Below are 19,877 nucleotides of genomic sequence, written 5' to 3' on the forward strand. Positions count from 1 at the left end.
GATCAATGGAGAGAAGATACTGAGGTGATAATTCTTCCTATATGCAGTAGAATAATGATAGCATTTCATTCTAGAAAAAACACTTCACTAGAATTAAATACTGTATTTATTGGCGTATAACACTCACTTTTTCACCATGAAAATTGGGTGCAAATAGCGTGTGCGTGTTATACGCCAATACTTCAATTTTAACTGCCTCGGAGGGGACAGGGAAGGGGGCGGGACGAGTGCCATCAGATTACATACAGTGAGAAACTCCTGTTTACTTGGTGGCCTCTGTAATAGGAAGTCCCGTCTCCTGGGCCGCCATTGGACCACTGTTCTGTCTATCATAGGAGATTCTCATTGTATTTAATCTGTCTGCGCTCGTCCTGCCCCCCTCCCTGTCCCCTCTAGGCTGCAGATGGGCATCGATCAGGCTGCACTGATGGTAATGGTAAAGCTGTTGCATTGATGGCACTTGTGAGGCTGCATTGATGTGGACTGATGAGGCTGCATTGCATTGATGGCACTTGTGAGGCTGCAGATGGGCACTGATCAGGCTGCTTTGATGGCAATGGTGAGGCTGCAGATGGGCACTGACCCTTATTTTGCTTCAAAGTTCCTTATTTAAAATTTAAGTTTTTTTCCTGAAACTTCCATCTTAAAATGAATGTGCGTGTTATACGCCTGTGCGTGTTATATGCCGATAAATACGGTAATTTTTTTTTTTTACTTGGTACTCAGATTTATAAATTGACTGAAGATCCACCTCACATACTTTATCTACTAGAACATTACTTTCCTGGTGCCTACATGGCAGCATACCTGTGATAAGCTCTGCCCTGGACTCCTCCCCTCAGGATAGTTAATACTTTATAAAAAAGACAACTCTACCCCCCAATAGCATTCTCCTTTTTTTCCTCATACCTGATGGATAGTCTGTGCGGGTCCTTTACCTCTGCCTCAGGCAGTTTCCGTCTGGGTTCAGGCCTCTCCCAGAACGCGGTCCCCTGACTTGGGCTGCTAACAAGTGCTGATAAGAGGGGAGCCCCTTCTCAGGGTCTTTTGGGGCAGCAGCATTTCCTAACTTGGAACATACAGGTCTGCATATTATGGCTAAGCTGAGAGTTTCAGTGGGGGCAGGTAAGGGCTTCCGTTTTTACCTTACTTTGACTTACTGTCTGCTAGTCCTGTCCATTTTTTCTTTTGTGCATCCAGGATGGTGAGCCCCATGGTGCGAATCCGCTGCTGTACTCGGTCTTTTCTCTTCCTGCATAGTTGTAGATGGGCCGAGTGACGTTCCCGGCCGCACGGCGCATGCAGGGGCATCTGATGCTCACAGCGCCATCTTAGTTGTGGGCAAATATATGGAAGTTTGCCCTAAGTTAGTATTGAAGTGTAGGAGGTGGCTGAGAATCAGGGGGATGGCTGTTCCCGCCCCTCCTTCTCTCTTTAAAGGGCTCAGGTTTTCATTATAGCCTTAGGCTTTCCCCAGTAAGTTCAGCTTCTTGAATGCTCCTCTAGTGCTCTGGCCTTGTATGGTGAGTACTCATTTTTGTAAAAACTGTTAGTTTTAATTACAAATTAGGGGGTTTATTTTTTTATATTTTTTCTTGTATAAAAATAAATAAATAATTAAGGGGGATATAAAAAAAGGGAAATATATAGGGTTTTAAAAAAAAAACTAAAAAAGGGGGAATTTTATATTGATGGATTTTTTTCTTTTTGACATTTGGGGGGAAAGGCTGTCTTCTCCCCATTTATTGTTAGCTTTCCCTTTACTTTTTCTTTAGTGTTTGCTCTGCTACTTGTGACCCCTAAACCTGCCCCCACGGTCATGAGTCAGCCGCTGTCAGATCAAGACCTTCGATTTCTTAGGTAAGGGCTCGCACCTAAAAAAAAAAAAAAATTTTTAATAAAAAGAAAGAATTTTTTATTTTTGAGCAAAAGAGTGGCTTACGCTGTTACTCTTGTTTCAGCCCTTTATGCCTAGACATGTCTAACAAGACTTCGGGCCATCACAGTGGACAGTCCCGTCCAAGCTCCAGTCACAGACGGTCGACTAGTTCCCGACACCAGTCTGATGGAAGGTTGACATCTAAAAGGCATCGGTCCCCTAGTCCTTCCAGACGAGAAAGTTCAAAAAAATGCCGAGCTTGTGGTGCAACCCCATTGCCAGATAAACTAATCTGCAAAGATTGTCTGCGAGGTTATGCCGATCAAGAAAGAGTTGAAGTCCAGCAGGTCACAGACTTAATAAAGAAAGTGGTAGAAGACTCATTAGCTGAACTAATGGACTCATCTCCCTGGCAGGTCATAGCAAGTGATCAAGTGCATCCTTCTGAGCCATCCCTGCCTGGCCCATCATCAGCAGTGGTCGCTTCAGTACCACCTCCCCCGACAACAGGGGAGAATGACGAATCAGAGCCTTCGGGCTTCAGATTCTCTTTAGTACAACCTTTTGTTTCCGCGGTCAAACAGGCCATTGGTTGGGAGGAGGAGGAAGAGCCACCCAAGAAGACCAAGTCCTTTTTTCCATTCTTAAAGAAAAAACTTTGCTTTTTTCCCTTTATGGAAGAAATAAAGAATCTGATAGAAGGGGAATGGAAAAATATGGACAAACGCTTTTCCCTAAACCGTCTGCAGAAATTGTATCTGTTAGCAGAGTCTGACTCGGTTCTCTTGGACACTCCGCTGATGGTCGATGCTGCAGTGGTACGCCTAGCTAAAAATGTCACCCTTCCTATGGAGGATTCAGCCTCCTTTAAAGAACCGCTGGATAGGCGCATCAACTCAGATCTGAAGAAGGCCTACCAATTGGCAGGAGGAGCCTGCAGGCCAGCCATAGCATTAGCTTCAGTATCTAATGCCATCAGGGTCAGGTCTGAGAATATTGAAGTGGCCATTCATCAAGATGTTCCAAAAGAGGATATCATTAAAGCACTGGAGGAACTCTAAATCTGCAGACTTCGTGGGGGAAGCAGCAATTGATTCTGTAAGATACTCTGCAAGAGCAATGTTGCACACGATTATGGCCAAGCGGGCTCTCTGGTTGAAGCCTTGGGCAGCTGACGCAGCCTCCAAATAGAGTTGGTGCAAGATCCCCTTTGACGGGAAAGCTCTGTTTGGGGATAGGCTGGAGAAGGCAATTTCTCGGGTGACTGGTGGAAGATCGGGGTTGCTTCCCCAGGACTGGAGGGTTAGGTGTTCTCGAGTCTTCGCCTCTAAGTTCCAGTCTTCAAGAATAGAAACTTTTCTCACTTCCGATAAGGCAGAGATACCAAAAAAAATTGAAGAAGTACCCAGGCGACTTTTTTAAAGTCAAACAGAGAAGTCTTTCCAATCCCCAGGAAGGAACAAAGTCCTTTTGACAGAGAGCCACTCCAGCTGCCCCCAGTCGGGGCCAGGCTGAAGAAATTTGCCGAAGTCTGGTCCAGCCAATGCAAGGATCCCTGGGTGGTATCCACCGTCTGTTTCTGGCATTTCTGGACGTTTCTGGATCACCCTCTGCAAGACCTTTTTGTCCCAACAAAACTACCTACTTCCCCTCAAAAAGCAGAGGCTCTGCAAAGATATATTCGCCTGCTACAAACGCAGCAAGCAGTAATTCCTGTTCCGACTTCAGAAAAATTCACAGGTTTCTATTCTCCACTCTTTCTTGTTCCCAAAAAGAGTGGAGAATGGAGACCGGTAGTGGATCTAAAGAGGTTAAACCTTCACGTTTTCCTGGAATCCTTCAAAATGCAGTCCACCATAATCCAGATGGTCCAACCAGGAGACTGGAGTGGTCTCGGTGGACCTTCAGGATGCCTACTTTCATGTGCCCATTCTGCCTGCCTTACAGAAATATCTAAGAGTGGCAGTGGGTCCCATGCACCTCCAGTTCCAGTGCCTTCCCTTTGGCTTGGGCACGTCCCGGGGGATATTCTCAAAAGTACTGATCACAATTCTGGCACCCCTCAGGGAAAGTGGGTTGCGAGTGTTCCATTTCCTGGATGATATCCTGCTGTTAGCCCCCAGTCCAGCACAACTTCTGGAGCACAGAGAGGTTCTTCTATCGACCCTGAAGAAATTTGGTTGATTGGTGAATACAGAAAAGAGTCTCCTGACTCCAACCCAGGTAATGATCTATCTAGGCGCCCTTTTCGACACCTCAGCTGGAACAGTATGCCTTCCTCCCCAGAAAGTGGCAGCTATTGTCCAGAAGATGTCCCATGTGAGAACACTGTCTCACCTGTCAGCATCAAACTGCATGAGTCATCAGGACTATGTAATCTTGTATCCGGTTGCTACCCTGGGTTCATTGGCATGAGGATTTTTCAAGTGGGCTTTCTGACCCAGTGGAAGAGGAAGTCTCTATGCCAGCGGATCTTAATCTCAGTATCCATGAGGAGAGGTCTCCTCTGGTGGTCAAAGAAGGATCTAATCTCAAAACTCTGTCTACTTCAATGTCCATCCTAACCACCGATGCAAGCTCGTTGGGTTGGGGAGCACACTGCGATCATCTTGCAATACAGGGGAAATGGGACTTCCCAACAAAAGGAATAGTCTCCAACATCTTAGAGTTAAGAGCAGCTTTTCTGGCCCTGGTGAATCTGAAGGATCATCTTCGACAGAAGTCAATCTTAATACGCCTAGACAACAGGGCAGCAGTGGCATATATTCAAAGGCAGGGGGGACACACAGCATACCTTTGCTGAGGAAAGTAGAGCCCATTATGTTGTGGGCAGAAAAGAATCTGCTGGATCTGAAGGCGGTCTACCTGCCGGGCCATCTGAACTAAGAAGCAGATCATCTATCTCGTTATTTTCAAGACGACAATGAATGGTCTCTTCACCCGGCAGTCTTCGACTGGATCCTGAATCTACAGATTCCTCCAGAGATAGACCTGTTTGCCTTGGCAATAAATGTCAAGCTACCATGATTTCTTTCTCGCCTACCTCATCCGCGGGCGGAAGCAGTGGATGCCCTCTCGAGTCCATGGAATTGCAAAATAACATATGCCTTGCCTCCCAGGCCCTTGATCTTGAGGTTCCTGCTCAGGTTGTAGAAAGAACCAGTCAAGGTGGTAGCGATTCTACCATACTGGCAGAGGAGGCCATGGTTTCCCTGGGCAATATCCCTCAGTACGTGTCGTCCTCTCAAGATTCCAATTCTACCTCACCTGCTCTCACAAGGGAGATTCGTGCATCCAGCCCCTCACAAACTGAACCTGCATGTCTGGATGTTGAAAGGGAAAGATTCCAGTCTTTAGGATGCTCTAATAGTGTCGTTTAAACTCTTTTGAAGGTCAGGAAACCTTCCACAAATTATGTGTATTCAAAGATCTGGAATAAATTCAAGTTATTTATGGGAAGCCGAGGTTCGGCCCCCACAGATCTGTCTACTGCTCTCCTCTTGGATTTTTTTCAATCTGGCCTGGACCTTGGTCTCAGTTTAAGTTCTCTCAAGGTTCAAGTGGCAGCTACCCAAAAAAGATGGGCGGAAGAGTCACTCGTCATTCAATTTTTCAAAGCAGTTAAAAAAATTGTCTGCCAGTAAAACGGTCCTTTCTGGCTTGGGACTTGCCCTTTATCCTGGACTGTCTGATGTCTCATCCTTTTATTCCTCTAGAAACCGCTTCACTATGGAACCTAATGCTCAAGACAGCCTTCTTAATTGCAATAACCTCAGGGAAAAGGGCTTCAGAGTTGCAAGCGTTAGGGTCAGAAGAAGATCACATTTCTTTCTTTCCGGATAGAGTGGAGCTACGGACAGTACAAGGTTTTGTCCCAAAAGTTTCCTCTTGGTCCTCTCTATCAGAAACTTGGGCGCTACCTACTTTTACAGATCCACTCTCAGGCGCTCTGCAAGAACTGGACATTGCCAAAGTTCCAAAATGCTACCTGCAAGCCACAAGTCCATTTAGAACATCAAATAGATTATTCGTTCTGCCTTGGGGCAGAAATAGGGTGAAGGCAGCAGCTCCAAAAACGATCGCTTCCTGGATTTGCAAGTTGATCCAAAAGGCGTATAGGGCTAGAGGGATGTATCCTCCGGCGGTGAAGGCCCACTCAACTAGGGCAGTTTCGGCAGCAAGGGCCAACGTTTCTCTAGAAACTATTTACAAAGTAGCCACGTGGTCATCCCCAAACACATTCATGCGTCACTACAGGATTGACCCAGGGGGCTCACTTCGGTGGAATTTGGAAGGAGGGTAATTGAGTCAGCTCTTGTGTTACCTTATTAAAATTTTCTTATGAGCATTACCCACCCTGTTATTATCTATTCATTGTATCACAGGTATGCTGCCATGGAGGCACCAGGAAAACGGAAAATTGTATCATACTTCCCGTAATTTTCCTTTCCTGGTGCCTATCTATGGCAGCATACATGCCCTCCCATGGTATTCGATATAATAGGAGAATGCTATTGGGGGGTAGAGTTGTCTTTTTTATAATGTATTAACTATCCTGAGGGGAGGAGTCCGGGGCGGAGCTTATCACAGGTATGCTGCCATGGATAGGCACCAGGAAAGAAAAATTACGGTAAGTATGATACAATTTTCCTTTTTAGACACTGAAAATCCCCATTAATCCCTACAATACAGAAATGGGTTCACAGAATTGAACTACATCATGCACATGGAAGAACTGATAACTATGGCCAATGAAAACTATTCTAAATTTAGTAAAATATAGACTCCATGGGTGGAATTTTCTGCCTCTCCCTGACGAATGTCTTTTATATTGCCTTTTCTGTGTTTTTCTACCCCCCTGATTTTTTTTTTTTTTTTTAGTTTTTGTTTATGGTTGATTTGGAGAATATGGACTTGACAATAAACATTTTGCTAGTGTATTATTTTTTATTTGTGCAAATTTTTCGAATGTTAATATTATTTATTGTTATTCCAAATGTTTGTTAAATAACCCCTTTTCTCTAACTGCCTCCTGGCCCTTTAATAGTTCTAAAAGGCGGAGGTGGGCATTTGGGTCATGTGACCGCTGTGATTGGCTGTCTCAGCGGTTGCATGATTGAAAAGCTCCCAATCTGTAGTTTGCATCAGGAACTTTCTGGGACCCACCGGCTACCATGCTGAGCGCACGCAGGGAGTATGAATTACACAGGGCCACATATAGGCCACATTAAGGCCCACACGCTGAGAGACCGCATATATGTGTGTGGCTGGTGTGAAGAGGTTGAACTGTTGAACTCTAGCTTTGGAAATGCCACCAGGTGTTATTGTTACTGCCAAAATGCTACCGCTCCTAATAAATATGTATTTTTTTAAAACGTACACTGAAGCTGAAGCCTAGGTTTCATGTTCTTGAAAATAAACCTTCATTTTCAGGATTTATATAAAAAAAAAGCTTTTTTTAATTCACTGTGTGCAAGCAGTGCTGAATGACATGTACTGAAGTAACCAGCCAAAAATACTAAAGTCAGTTTGTTGTTAGATCCATTAACAGCATTGTAGAACAGGCCCATATTCGTACCTATATGTTCATTGATTTTCCTCATGAGCACTTAGTATTGGAAACCTATAATGAAATTAATTGGATGAAGGTGAAAAACACAGCTCAATTTTGAGAGCTGAAGTCTAAATTTGCATGACCCGACACTTCCTGCCTGGAGCTTGCATGTTCTCCTTATGTCTGCATGGGTTTCCTTTGGGTACTCTGGTTTCCTTCGACACTCCAAAACATACTGATAAGTTAATTGGATCCTGTCTAAATTGGCCCCAGTATGTGTATGTATGAATGTGAGTTAGGGAATTTAGATTGTAAGCTCCTTGAGGACAGGGACTGATGTGAATGTAAAGTACTGCAAAAAATTGTTGGTGCTATATAAATACCTGTAATAAATAAATAAGTGCTCCGATACGTGGAGCTTTCTGATAAGCTCATGAGGGTATCCAGAGGTACATGCAGCTACCTATCTGCAGTTCTACAGGAATGGTAATCTACCAGCAAATTGTCTTAAAAGTTGTATATTTACTACAATTACAAGTTCTACAGATTGATGTTCTCTAATGCAGAAAAGCATAAAAAGCCATACCTTAAGTTTTGACAATTGCACAGGCTCCTCTTCTGTACTGAAATAGCTTACTCTCATTTCACTGCACACTCTGAGTGTATCACAGAGAGAGCACGCCTCATTTCCTCTCTGGAGGACATTCAGCATTATCTAGCCATTTCCTCCCCATTGTCCTTGTATTGGACCTTTTTATTAATTGGATTTTAGTTCTTTATGGCTTTTAACCTAAGGAGGTCTGCATACAAATCCAGTCTGCTTATGAACTCCCACTCCTCTAGAAGTATACTGTACCCACCCATCAATGTATTTTTAAATATATATAACTCTCCCCCCAGCACCAGAGACAGCCCACTGGTTGCATACGACTAAACATTTTTGAGAGAAACACTGCAGCAGGGTGCTGTGATGTTTTCAGGAAGCTATGTAGACAACCCTGCCAGTCCCTCCCACCAATCATAATCTGCTTGTATTGCATTAAGAAGCACAGTAATGACCGGAAGCCGAACCTGATGGCAGCCTAAGCTCTCAGCTCCCTAAGCCCACAGCACTAAAGGCGTCTTTTTGGGTATTTCTACTGCACCCACATGGGCAAATCTAGGACCACTCGATCCTCCAGACATAGGGGATCATCCCTGCCCCCTCCAGGGACCTCCACGGACCTCCGCTCCTACTTCTCTCAGCCCGGAATGTCCCAGGACGAGGAAGCCAATATGGCGCCGGACACTCCGGACCGCATGCAGAGGAGTCCCGCCCAGCCCTCACAGCCGGCGTACACAGAGAAGCGGCTCCCAGAAGATCCGCAGCGAGGCAAAGAGACTCCCCAAGTTACGGCTGCTGACATGGGAAGGGTGAGTCCCCAACAGCCCCCAGATAACCCCATGAAGCAGACACATGGATCCCGGCCCGCCACGCCGCCCGTCCCCCCCATGCACTACACTCAGTGCTCGGCGGCCTTCCCGAGGCTTCTGAGGACGGCTCCGGAGCCGCCCTCACAGACTATGGAGTCAGTGTCCACAGACTCCTCTGACCTTTCCCGGGACTTCCCCCCCCTGCCGAGTCCTGCAGGCCCGCAAGCTGGAACCCACAGCCTCCCTGATGGCCTACACGAGGGAGCCTGGGCAGGGGTTATTACCTCCCCCCCTCCCAAAACGCAGAGACTGTCCCGCTCCAGGGATCCCAGTCTACCACAGCAGCATAAAACCACAGCCCCATCTTATGCACAGAAGGCCAGTACCTCACTCTCCCCCCCAGCAGAGGACTATAACACCAGACCCCTTCCACATCAGCAGCAAACAAGGACATGCATGGATTCATGGGACCCCTCAGCAACTGGACTGCAGTTTAACCAGGGAGCAGATGCTTTACCACCGCATTCCCCACCACGTGTGTCATCCCCTTCTCCCCACTACTACAGTCCTGCACAGGATCCTTACTTGCCCCCACACATGCCCCAACAATGGCAAACCTATCTGCAAGCCATGCCTACTAACTTCAGACAACTAATCGAAGACATTAAATCCACGTGTCGCACGGAAATTCAAGTACTTCAAACGGGCCTTAAACATCTGGCAGACAGAGTGGAAATGGCCGAAGAAGAAATACAAGAAAACGAAACTAGCGGTCCACAGAACACAACTCCAGGGAGCAGACCACAGAGCAATGCTGAGAGATATGCAGAGACACGTGGAAGACCTGGACAATAGGGGGCGCCGCAATAACATACGGGTGCGAGGCATTCCAGAATCAGAAAACACAGAAGATCTGCAAGCAATCCTGCAGTCTGTCTTCAACAATCTTACTGGGGACCCCCCTCTAAACATATAGAAATGGACAGAGCCCACCGAGCGCTTAGGCCCAAAGGCGCTACCTCCAAACCAAGAGACGTCATATGCAGAATCAGCTCCTACCCTCTTAAAGAGGAAATTATGAGGCAGGCACGCCTGGCACGTAAAGTAACTTACGCGGCTACCCAGATACAACTGTACCCTGACCTTTCGTGGATAACCCTGCAAAAGCGTAGGCTCCTCCAACCGCTCCTACAACTCCTCCAGAAAGAAGCCATTATCTACAGATGGGGCTTTCCTTTTAGCCTCACGGCAAAACATCAGGGAAAATCCGCAGTACTGCGATACCCAGAAGATCTTCGCACATTCTGTGACACACTTGAGATAACAGCTCCACAGCTACCGGAGTGGGACATAGTTGCTACCCCCCCACCACCGCCCGCTACCTGGCAAAAAGTGCCTGCATCCAACCGGCCCAGGAACTCTGACACTCAGCATAAACCCGCCAAGCACAAGGCCCGCTGAATAGCATATCCGGCAACAACATACAGTTCAGAGACTCGAGTACCTAGACTCAGTAGATAGATATGTTTAACTAGCATTTGGTCTGTTAGACCCCTAGAATATCTTACCTGATTATACCCCTACGCCCAACTACAGTTTACCATTACGGGCTAGTTTTAGAAGAGCCCTGAGAGGACAGGCATTGAAGCCATTGTCCATCACTCCCCCTCCCCTTTCTATTGTTTCTAACCCTCGTTGGTTGGACACGGGTGCGCGGTATTAGGCTGCGCACAGTTTGAAAAATTACAGTTGACGGGATGCGGGCTCCTGGGTGTCCCCCTATGCCCGCCCTATCCGGGGTGGGGGTGGGGGCTCACGCGGAGGTCCGCTCTAGTCCAGGCCTGTTGGCCGTTTATAGATGGATTATAGGGTTGAATCTGTGTTATTTTCGTGCACTAAATGTACCTCTCTTTTCTCCCCATCTCTCTTTCTTTTTCCAACTCTCCAGCCATTCTACCTCGTACATGGATATGTACATGAAGATTCCTGGTCTCCTCCCGGAGGGTGCCCACTCTGAACCTGAGGTCCTGAAGGTTAACAACCCATCACCGGGTAAGCGCACATTCCCACACACCTATCCACCAACACCATGGCCAAGGTACTATCATTAAATGTACATGGATTGAACACCAATAGAAAAAGACATCTGGCGCTGAGGGAGTTTAGACAATCGGGAGCTGATATCGTTATGGTCCAGGAGACCCATTATAATAAGGAAGGCTCGTTTGCATTCGCATCCAGATATTATTCCCAAATATACATCGCATCGGGTAATCGTAAAAAAGCTGGAGTAGCCATACTTTTTAAAAGGGGGGCCCCCTTCACCTGCGTGACCCAATATAGGGACCCAAACGGCCACTTCATAATCTTGAAGGGTCTCTGGCAAACACAAGAACTGACGCTGTGTGCAATATACACCCCCAATGTTAATCAGCATAGATTCCTATCCAAGGTACTTTCACAAATTTTTAAGTCCACCCCCAAGGTCCTTATTCTGGGAGGTGATTTTAACCTCATTCAGTCGACTACTGCGGACCGCCAGGCCATAACCCCCCATGCTCCCTCACCTAGGTCCCATAGAGACTCAAGACTATTCAGACAAATTACCAGAAGATACGCGCTCTTTGATGCATGGAGGGCTCTCTGCCCGCAAGGCCGACAGTACACGTTCTACTCAGCACCCCATCGTACACACACCCGCATTGACTATTTCTTTGTTAATAACTATACACTAAAACTGACACGCAAAGCACAAATATGCCCCATTTCATGGTCGGACCATGCACCCATCTCAATCACATTGGATCTAGATAGCCCAATCCGTAGACCCTATAATTGGAGACTGAACACATTCCTACTCCAAAACCAACCAACCCTAGCAGAATTAACATCTACGCTCAAGCATTATTTTCTAGAAAACTCCAATCAGGAAGTTTCACTTCCTATACTTTGGGAGGCCCATAAGGCGGTCCTTAGAGGTAAATGCATAGCAACTTCATCAGCATTAAAAAAGGACGCCATAGCGGCCAAAGTAAAAGCAGAACGGGAACTCAGAACACTCGAAACCCAGCTCCAGACAAACCCTACAATCTCTAACTTACGGAAAATAACTAATCTCCGCACAACTCTTCGTGACCTAGCTATGGGACAGGTAGAGAAAGCTCTGACGAGACTAAAACTGAGGTTCTATGACAAGGGGAACAAGGCACACTCTCTCTTAGCCAACAAATTACGGGAGAGATCCCATATGCAATCCCCGAACCAAATTAAAAATAAAATGGGACAGCTGCTATCACACCCTGAAGACATTGCACGCACATTTGCAGACTTCTACCAAAAACTATACAACAACCCGGACATACCCACTAATCCTCCCTCCACGGACCTGACCCACACGATGAAACAATATTTAGAACAGAGTGAAATCCCCCATCTCCAACCGACCGACCTGATAGCACTTAATGCCCAGATCACAGATGAGGAAATAGAGCTTACCATTAAGAACTTGCCGTCCCATAAGGCCCCAGGCCCGGACGGCTTTCCGTACGAATACTATAAAGCGTTTCTTCCTATATTACTCCCCTATCTCAGTAGACTGTTCAATGCCTTCCTTCAAGATACCCAGATCCCCCTGGAGATGCAGAAATCCTTTATCACCCTAATCCCCAAACCGGATAAAGATCCATCTATATGCGTAAACTACAGACCCATTGCGTTGCTAAATTCTGACTTAAAAATTTTTACCAAACTTCTATCCAATCGCCTGAATACGATTTTACCATCACTAATCCATAAGGACCAGGTGGGGTTTGTACCAATGCGGCAAGCGGGGGATAATACTAGAAAAGTGATAGACCTGGTGGAAGTGGCGAACAGGGATGGCACCCCCTCTATACTACTAAGTCTAGACGCTGAAAAAGCATTCGATCGGCTGGGGTGGCCGTTCCTGTTTGCCACGCTGACCCATATGGGCTTCCGGGGCCCCTTTCTGCGGGCAATAAAACACTTGTATTCTAACCCCTCCTCACAGGTCAGGACTCCCTTTGCCCTTTCAACATCATTCACAGTATCCAACGGCACAAGGCAGGGATGCCCGCTTTCACCCCTATTGTTCGCTCTATGTGTAGAACCCCTAGCGGCCTCTATTAGGAGTAATTTAAACATACGAGGAATAACGGTTAGAGACAGGGAGTTTAAGATCTCCCTCTTTGCTGATGACATAATACTCACCCTGACCCAACCCCACATCTCCCTCCCGAACCTACACGCTGAACTAGACCGTTTCCGCGTCCTTTCAGGATACAAAATTAATGCTTCAAAATCAGAAGCTTTACCCATCAACCTCCCTGAAGCGGAACTGGAACTCCTGAAATCCAACTACAACTATAATTGGCAAACAACAGCCCTGAAATACTTAGGGATCAATATCACCCCAAAATTTAATACCTTGTACCAAGAGAATTTCCCCCCCCTCTATGCTACCATTAGATCCCTCCTGCTCCAATGGAAAAAACATCATATCTCCTTATTTGGACGAATCGCTTCAATAAAAATGACCATTCTCCCGAAACTTATATACCTTTTCCAAACACTCCCTATACCCATACCACTCAAACATCTAAAAAAACTCCAAACAGATTTACTCCACTTTGTGTGGAATTACAAAAGACATAGGATCTCCAAAACGGTGCTGATGGCGTCGCGCGGTGAAGGGGGTCTTGCTTTCCCGAATATAGTCAAATACTATCAAGCGACACAGCTGAGAGCTGTGGCATCATGGTTTATGCAAAAATCATATAATAAATGGACAGAGATAGAAAAGCTATGGCTAGCACCAATACACCCGAACAACCTACTATGGAATGCGGATGCGGACGTTGCCCCGGAACGCCTGCTGGGCCCCATGCTCATGCTAAAGAGAACATGGCGCACATTGGCTAAATCTAGTAAACTAATCTCGGAGAAATCAACTCTGACTTCCTTTGTGTGTAACCCCAAGGTGCCAGATAGTCTCACACGCCAGATGTCACACCCCTGGTCCTCCAGGAGTTTGTTCCATTTTGGGAGTATAGTAGATCCTAGAACCCGTAGGCTCTTGTCTTTCTCAGACCTGCAGGCCAAACACGATATACCAAAACAAGCATTCTATGGATATTTACAAATAAGACATTATGCACTAACCATAGCCCCTGATCTACAATTTTCACCCCCATCCCCGTTCGAAACCATTATTCTAGCAGGCAATACACAGAAGGGACTTATATCAGAGATCTATAAAATCTTGAATACCATCCCCCTAGAGGAACAAAGTAAGCATTACTACATGCTCAAGTGGGAAAAGATCCTAGGGGAAGACATCACAGTGGCAGACAATATGGAACCAGGCAGCGAAGAGCTCAATGTGCACGTTATATAAAGAAAACACATATAAAATCCTCTACTTCTGGTACATGACCCCAGATGTGCTACTTACAATCTTTCCAAATAGCTCAGATAAATGCTGGCGTTGCCAGGGAGCTAAAGGCACTTTTTTACACGTGTATTGAACCTGCCCACTGCTAGCTCAATACTGGGAGACGGTTAGTCACCTCCTTGCCCACCTCTTAGAAACCGAAGTACAAGCGACTCCAAAATTCTTCTTACTAGGACTGTCACCACTTAAAATTTGTAGACCATACAAAAAATTAGTGCGACACATACTTACGGCAGCACGCTGCCTAATAGCCTTAAATTGGAAACGCACTACCCCGCCTTCAGCTGAGGACCTATACGCTAGAATCAGAGATGTAGAGCTGATGGAGAAAATGACAGCTAGAATCCAAGATAGACTAGAGGCACATAACAGGGTTTGGGAGCTGTGGCACCTCCGGGAGGACCCACCATGACCAGGTAATAAAATCAATTAGAAGGCTCTTCTCTTCTTCCCCCTTCTTTCTTTCTTTCTTTCCTTCCTATCCTATTTCTAATCCCTGTATACCATAGGTTTACGCAACTTTGTTTTCAACTACAAATATCTGTTTTATATTTATGTTTTTTTTCTTTTTTGTTAGTTCTATTCTAGTCAAGAAGACTGGATTACTATTTAGTAACTAAATGAAGTTCGCATTTGCTATTTTGTTTATTATAGGAACTAAAGACAGCTAAGCCATACAGGATATATGTTTAAAACTACTTATGGATGCATTGAACAATGTATGTGATTATTCATGTTCCTTTATTCTGTATCACTAAAACTTATAATAAAAAATTCGCTATTTGAAAAAAAAAAAAAAAGAAGCACAGTGACCCAGTTGTGATATCACTGGGTCTAAAATAAGGTATGAAATCAAAATAAAACATTTATTTAAAACATCATTAGCATGTTGATTCAGGGAGGGTAAAATATAAGCAGATAATTCTTCACCATTAAGAAACAAATTCCATACAGCACATCTTTTTCTACCGGTGTTAAATTGTATATAAACAAAAAAAAATATTATTTGCTTCAATTTGGCTGGTAAATATATCATTAAAAGTGTTTTTGTTATACATGTTTAATAAGTGCAAATAATACCTGTTGATCATGTCAGAAATTTAAAGCTGTCCTGTACACACTTCCTGGGTTACCACAAAGAGCCCAATTAGCCCTCCTAGTTCTTATTTTGGACTACAGATACATTGGCCTTATGTTGTGAAAAACAGGATAGGGGGATGGGTTGAATAAGTTAGCAAAGAATATCTGGGATGACTGACACCACTCTGTCAATCCTGTGTGTTGTCCACCCACAACATGACTTAGGAGCTGAGTGCATTTTTGACACATCAACAGGTATTTTTCTGTATTTGCAGGGGTTGTAAAGGCATTAAAAGTGGGGAAAGGTGTATGTATTACAGAGATGTGCTCATGCTTTTTTTTTCCTGACATACACATTAAAGTCCCTTTCATACAGGGCAGACTCTGTAATGCGCATCCACCTGCTCAGCAGGGGATCTCTCTGCTGATCCTCACTGAGAAGGCAGATGACAGGTCTGTGTCTGCTCCGCTATGCAGAGTGGACACAGACAGAGCCCTGCTGTTCTTTATGTAGTGGTCAGATGGAAACTAACTACCTGTCTATTTCCATCTGACTATCGTCCAGTCCGAGCTGTCAGATGGATAGAGAATGCATCCCTCATCCGTCTGTTTTGGCAGATAGGATCAGATCAGATGTCAAGATGTCCACTACTCCATAGAGAACAATGGCTGATCCGATCGGGTCCACCAGAAAAACTGACAGGCGGACCTAATTGGACCGCCCGAGTGAAACCACCCTAATGCCCTGTACACACGATAGGATTTTCCAATGAAAAATGTGTGATAGGACCTTGTTGTCGGAAATTCCGACCGTGTGTAGGCTCCATCACACATTTTCCATAGGAATTTTGGACACACAAGTTTGAGAGCATGCAATAAAATTTTCGTTGTCGGAAATTCCGATCGTGTGTACACAAATCCGACGCACAAAGTGCCACTCATGCTCAGAATAAATTAAGAGATGAAAGTTATTGGCTACTGCCGCGTTTATAGTCCCGATGTACATGTTTTTACATCACCACGGTCAGATCGATCAGATTTTCCGACAACTTTGTGTGATCGTGTGTATGCAAGACAAGTTTGACCCAACATCCGTTGAAAAAAATCCATGGATTTTGTTGTCGGAATGTCTGATCAATGTCCGACCGTGTGTATGGGGCATAAGACTAAAATTTAAACAGTTGGAAAGCTTCATAAAAGGGTGACCAAATAATGTGGGTCTATCTATGTGTGGGCAGAAAGGGCAGCGTGGTGAAACAGTGGTTATCATTGCTCCATTGTAGCACTGGAATATTGAAGTAAAGAAAGATCACTATCATATTATAACAACTGGAGGTCCTCATCATTACTTTTACTTTCCTAGACTCAAAGGGATTTGCTTTACATTTTTGCACATTTTTATCTGATCAAAATACCTGAAGCTGCTGCTAATCTGCTGCTCATCTGGTGAGATAATATTTCCCTCCATACAGCGTTAAACTTTAGCAACTGTGACAAAATAATTCAGATTGCCTAACACAAATGATTCTTTGCATGAGTACATCTACCCTGGGTGTTGCAGTTAAATTGACAGTTTAATTGGAATTTGAATAGATTCCTTGAAATTGTGGGCTGGGTAACCTAAGTTGGGTAAGAAAACTAAGTTCTACTTCTTGGGATTGATGTGAATATTCTCTAATCCATCAAATCATATTTTGCTATCATATAAACAATGGAGTCTAATAGAGCAGGACACAAACATTTGTCAGATAATCCTAGATTTCATCAAAACTACAACTATCAATTGAAATTTACGGATTCAAAGACAATTTTGATTTTGATCACAATGCCAACTGCATTACTTATTTAAATAAATAGAAGGGAAAAAAATAAATATTTTACATGCACAGGCTTCTCAAACATTGTCTTCATTTGAATGTTAATGTTTTGTTTAGAGACATCTGGTGAACAAAGGAAAATCTCGGAAAGGTTAGCTTGTTAAGAAGTTTAATTGATGGAAATGGATGTTTGCTTTATGCATGACAACATTCAGCATTGCTGTGCTCACAACGGGTTTTCATTTACTATTTTACTAGTTTTTGCCTTGCTCTGCTTTTAAGCAGTGCAAAATAAAATTCTTCAGGGCTCCAATTATCTCCTATATTTAAGCTAAACAAAACCTCCATAATTACTGTTATGATTGTTCTTATATCAAGTAACTTTTTATTTTTTCAACTGTATTATTTTCTGACCAAATTAATGAGTACATTATTATCTCTTAATGGGGATACTCAAAATAAGATGATAAAGTTAAGGCAGCGACTAAAATTATTCATGTGGATCACTATTACAAAGTGTATAATTGATTTTGCACCTGTCAGATTTTTGTGAGGTGCACTCTGGTCCAGAATGCATTAAGTGCTTCATCAATTCAAAGGTGGGAAGCAATTTGTAATTCTGCTTAAGCTTCTAAGTATCAGTCAGGCACACCTTTGCATGTGTCACTGTCACAGCCCTGCAGCTGTATAGGGACATGCATTATTGGTGCATTTATACCAAGCTTGTACTTTAACACTTGTTAATAGACCCATCATATAGGTGCTGTAGGTTGTCATTGCATAACTATATCTACTCATTGGGTTATTGCTTCCAATGATGCATGTCCCTAAAATACCTTTTATATAATAAGAATAGTAGTTATGGACCTCTTTTGGTGACTCCTGTCGACACCGGTTGCTGTTCCACCATAATTCGAGGGCAGCCACCAGGCAAGCAAGCAGTAACCCAATTGCCAGGATGCAGAATACTCCAGCAAAACTGTGCAGCTTTAGTGCTTTGCCATCTGTTTGTGCGTTATTATGACTGTTTAAATCACATCGTCCCATTCGTGGCCACCATTTCTGTTTCAGAACATCCAAATAACCAGTTTCTTGAAACTCTAAAATTCTGAAAAACAGGGAAAAAAAGTTTTCCATAAATATAGCTAAACTTTGTTCAGGATCTGGCACAGGTGGTGAATCAAGACTGATAATTACAATGTCTGTGGATCAATATCACATACAGCAATGGGAAAAATCAAACTAAAATGTCTGAACAGTAAAGTAATTGTATAACTTATTCAGCCTAAATAGTTACCAGGAAATATTCCAGTTATCATCAGGGTTAAAATCTAAAAAGTATCATACCACACCAAAAGGTAATGTTATTTTCCATTTTTAATAAATAAGTCAACCTAAACCTAATGTGTTTTAAAGTAAGTGGGTGCTGGCTAGTTTAAAAGTTTTGGCAATCCAACCAGAGTTCTAGCTCTTACATCTACTACATGCAGTCTTTCTTCTCCTTCTGCAGATTTAGAACTCTTAATGGTCCTACTGCCTTATCAGTAATTTAAAGTCCAATTCAGGGCTCTCATCCATTTCCTGGCAGTAATTTTGGTCGGAGCCCTCCAACTGAGACAGACATGGAACCATATAAAGATGCCACAAGAAACACAACATAACACAGACCTGAGGTGTGCCCTTTTCAGCTGGTTAGTATGCCAAAAAAGGGAGCATACCCAAGATAAGTAATGAGTGATTGCAGAAGAGGGATGTGCAAGGAACTGCCCTGAAAAGGGGAATGGGTGGGAGGGTATCGTGCACTGTAACCGACAAGTAATACAGGTGAGTGGGCTGCTTAAATACCCCCTGGGCTCCTCCCATAAATTCAGGCCACCATGCTGGCTATATATATATATATATATATATATATATATATATATATATATATATATATATATATATAATTTATTTATTTATTCTTTCTAGATGTTTCAAGATGGTCATATGATGGACAGAATACTTTTCCCCTTTAGATTTTCTCCAGTGGTGGGTAATACTTAATGCTGCAGAGAGCAGTCAGAACATCTCTATGCATTCATTTATGTAAGTGCAAGGCATCATGGGGACCCATTCTATTATTTCACAAATTTAATGCAGAGAGTGAAAAGCTCTTTTTATTAAGGGAGGATTTTAAATCTCAAGTTGGAAGATTTCACTACTATAGTCCCCAAGATATCGAAGATGGAGAATAATGATCCAAAATTTCAGCATCAATTCAGAATACTGTAAATATCAGTTACAACACCCCTTAAGTATGGTCAAAGCTTTTTTTTGGTCATACTTACCTTATGGGTCACTGAAGTGCGCTTACAGTGGCTTGAAAAAGTATTCATACCTCTTGAAATATCATTTTTTCATGTTACAACCAAAAACTTAAATGTATTTTATTTGGATTTTATGTGATAGACCAACACAAAGTGGCACATAATTGTGAAGTGGAAGGGAAATGATAAATGATTTTCCAAATTTTTATATAAATAAATATCTGAAAACTGTGGCATGCATTTGTATTCAGCCCCCTTTACTCTGAGACCCCTAACTAAAATCTAGTGGAACCAATTGCCTTCAGAAGTTACCTAATTATTAACTAGAGTCCACCTGTGTGTAATTTAATCTCAG

The 19,877-nt window shown here is 43.7% G+C and overlaps 1 protein-coding gene across 3 annotated transcripts in view; it reads right to left on the reverse strand.

Moving 5' to 3' along the window:
- The window catches only part of GRID1 (glutamate ionotropic receptor delta type subunit 1), a 1,972,711-nt gene that overhangs the window by 84,054 nt on the left and 1,868,780 nt on the right, over window positions 1-19,877 (reverse strand). For 2 of the 3 annotated variants that reach the window (XM_073596722.1, XM_073596723.1), the window contains exon 15: window positions 18,084-18,324. In XM_073596722.1, coding sequence (XP_073452823.1) covers window positions 18,084-18,324 — 241 coding nt within the window. Of the gene's footprint in view, window positions 1-18,052; window positions 18,325-19,877 lie in introns of all 3 variants that reach the window. The other variant, XM_073596724.1, reaches the window with a different exon arrangement.

The sequence above is a fragment of the Aquarana catesbeiana genome, linkage group LG08 (assembly GCF_042186555.1).
Source record: "Aquarana catesbeiana isolate 2022-GZ linkage group LG08, ASM4218655v1, whole genome shotgun sequence".
In the NCBI taxonomy this organism is placed as follows: Eukaryota; Metazoa; Chordata; class Amphibia; order Anura; family Ranidae; genus Aquarana; species Aquarana catesbeiana.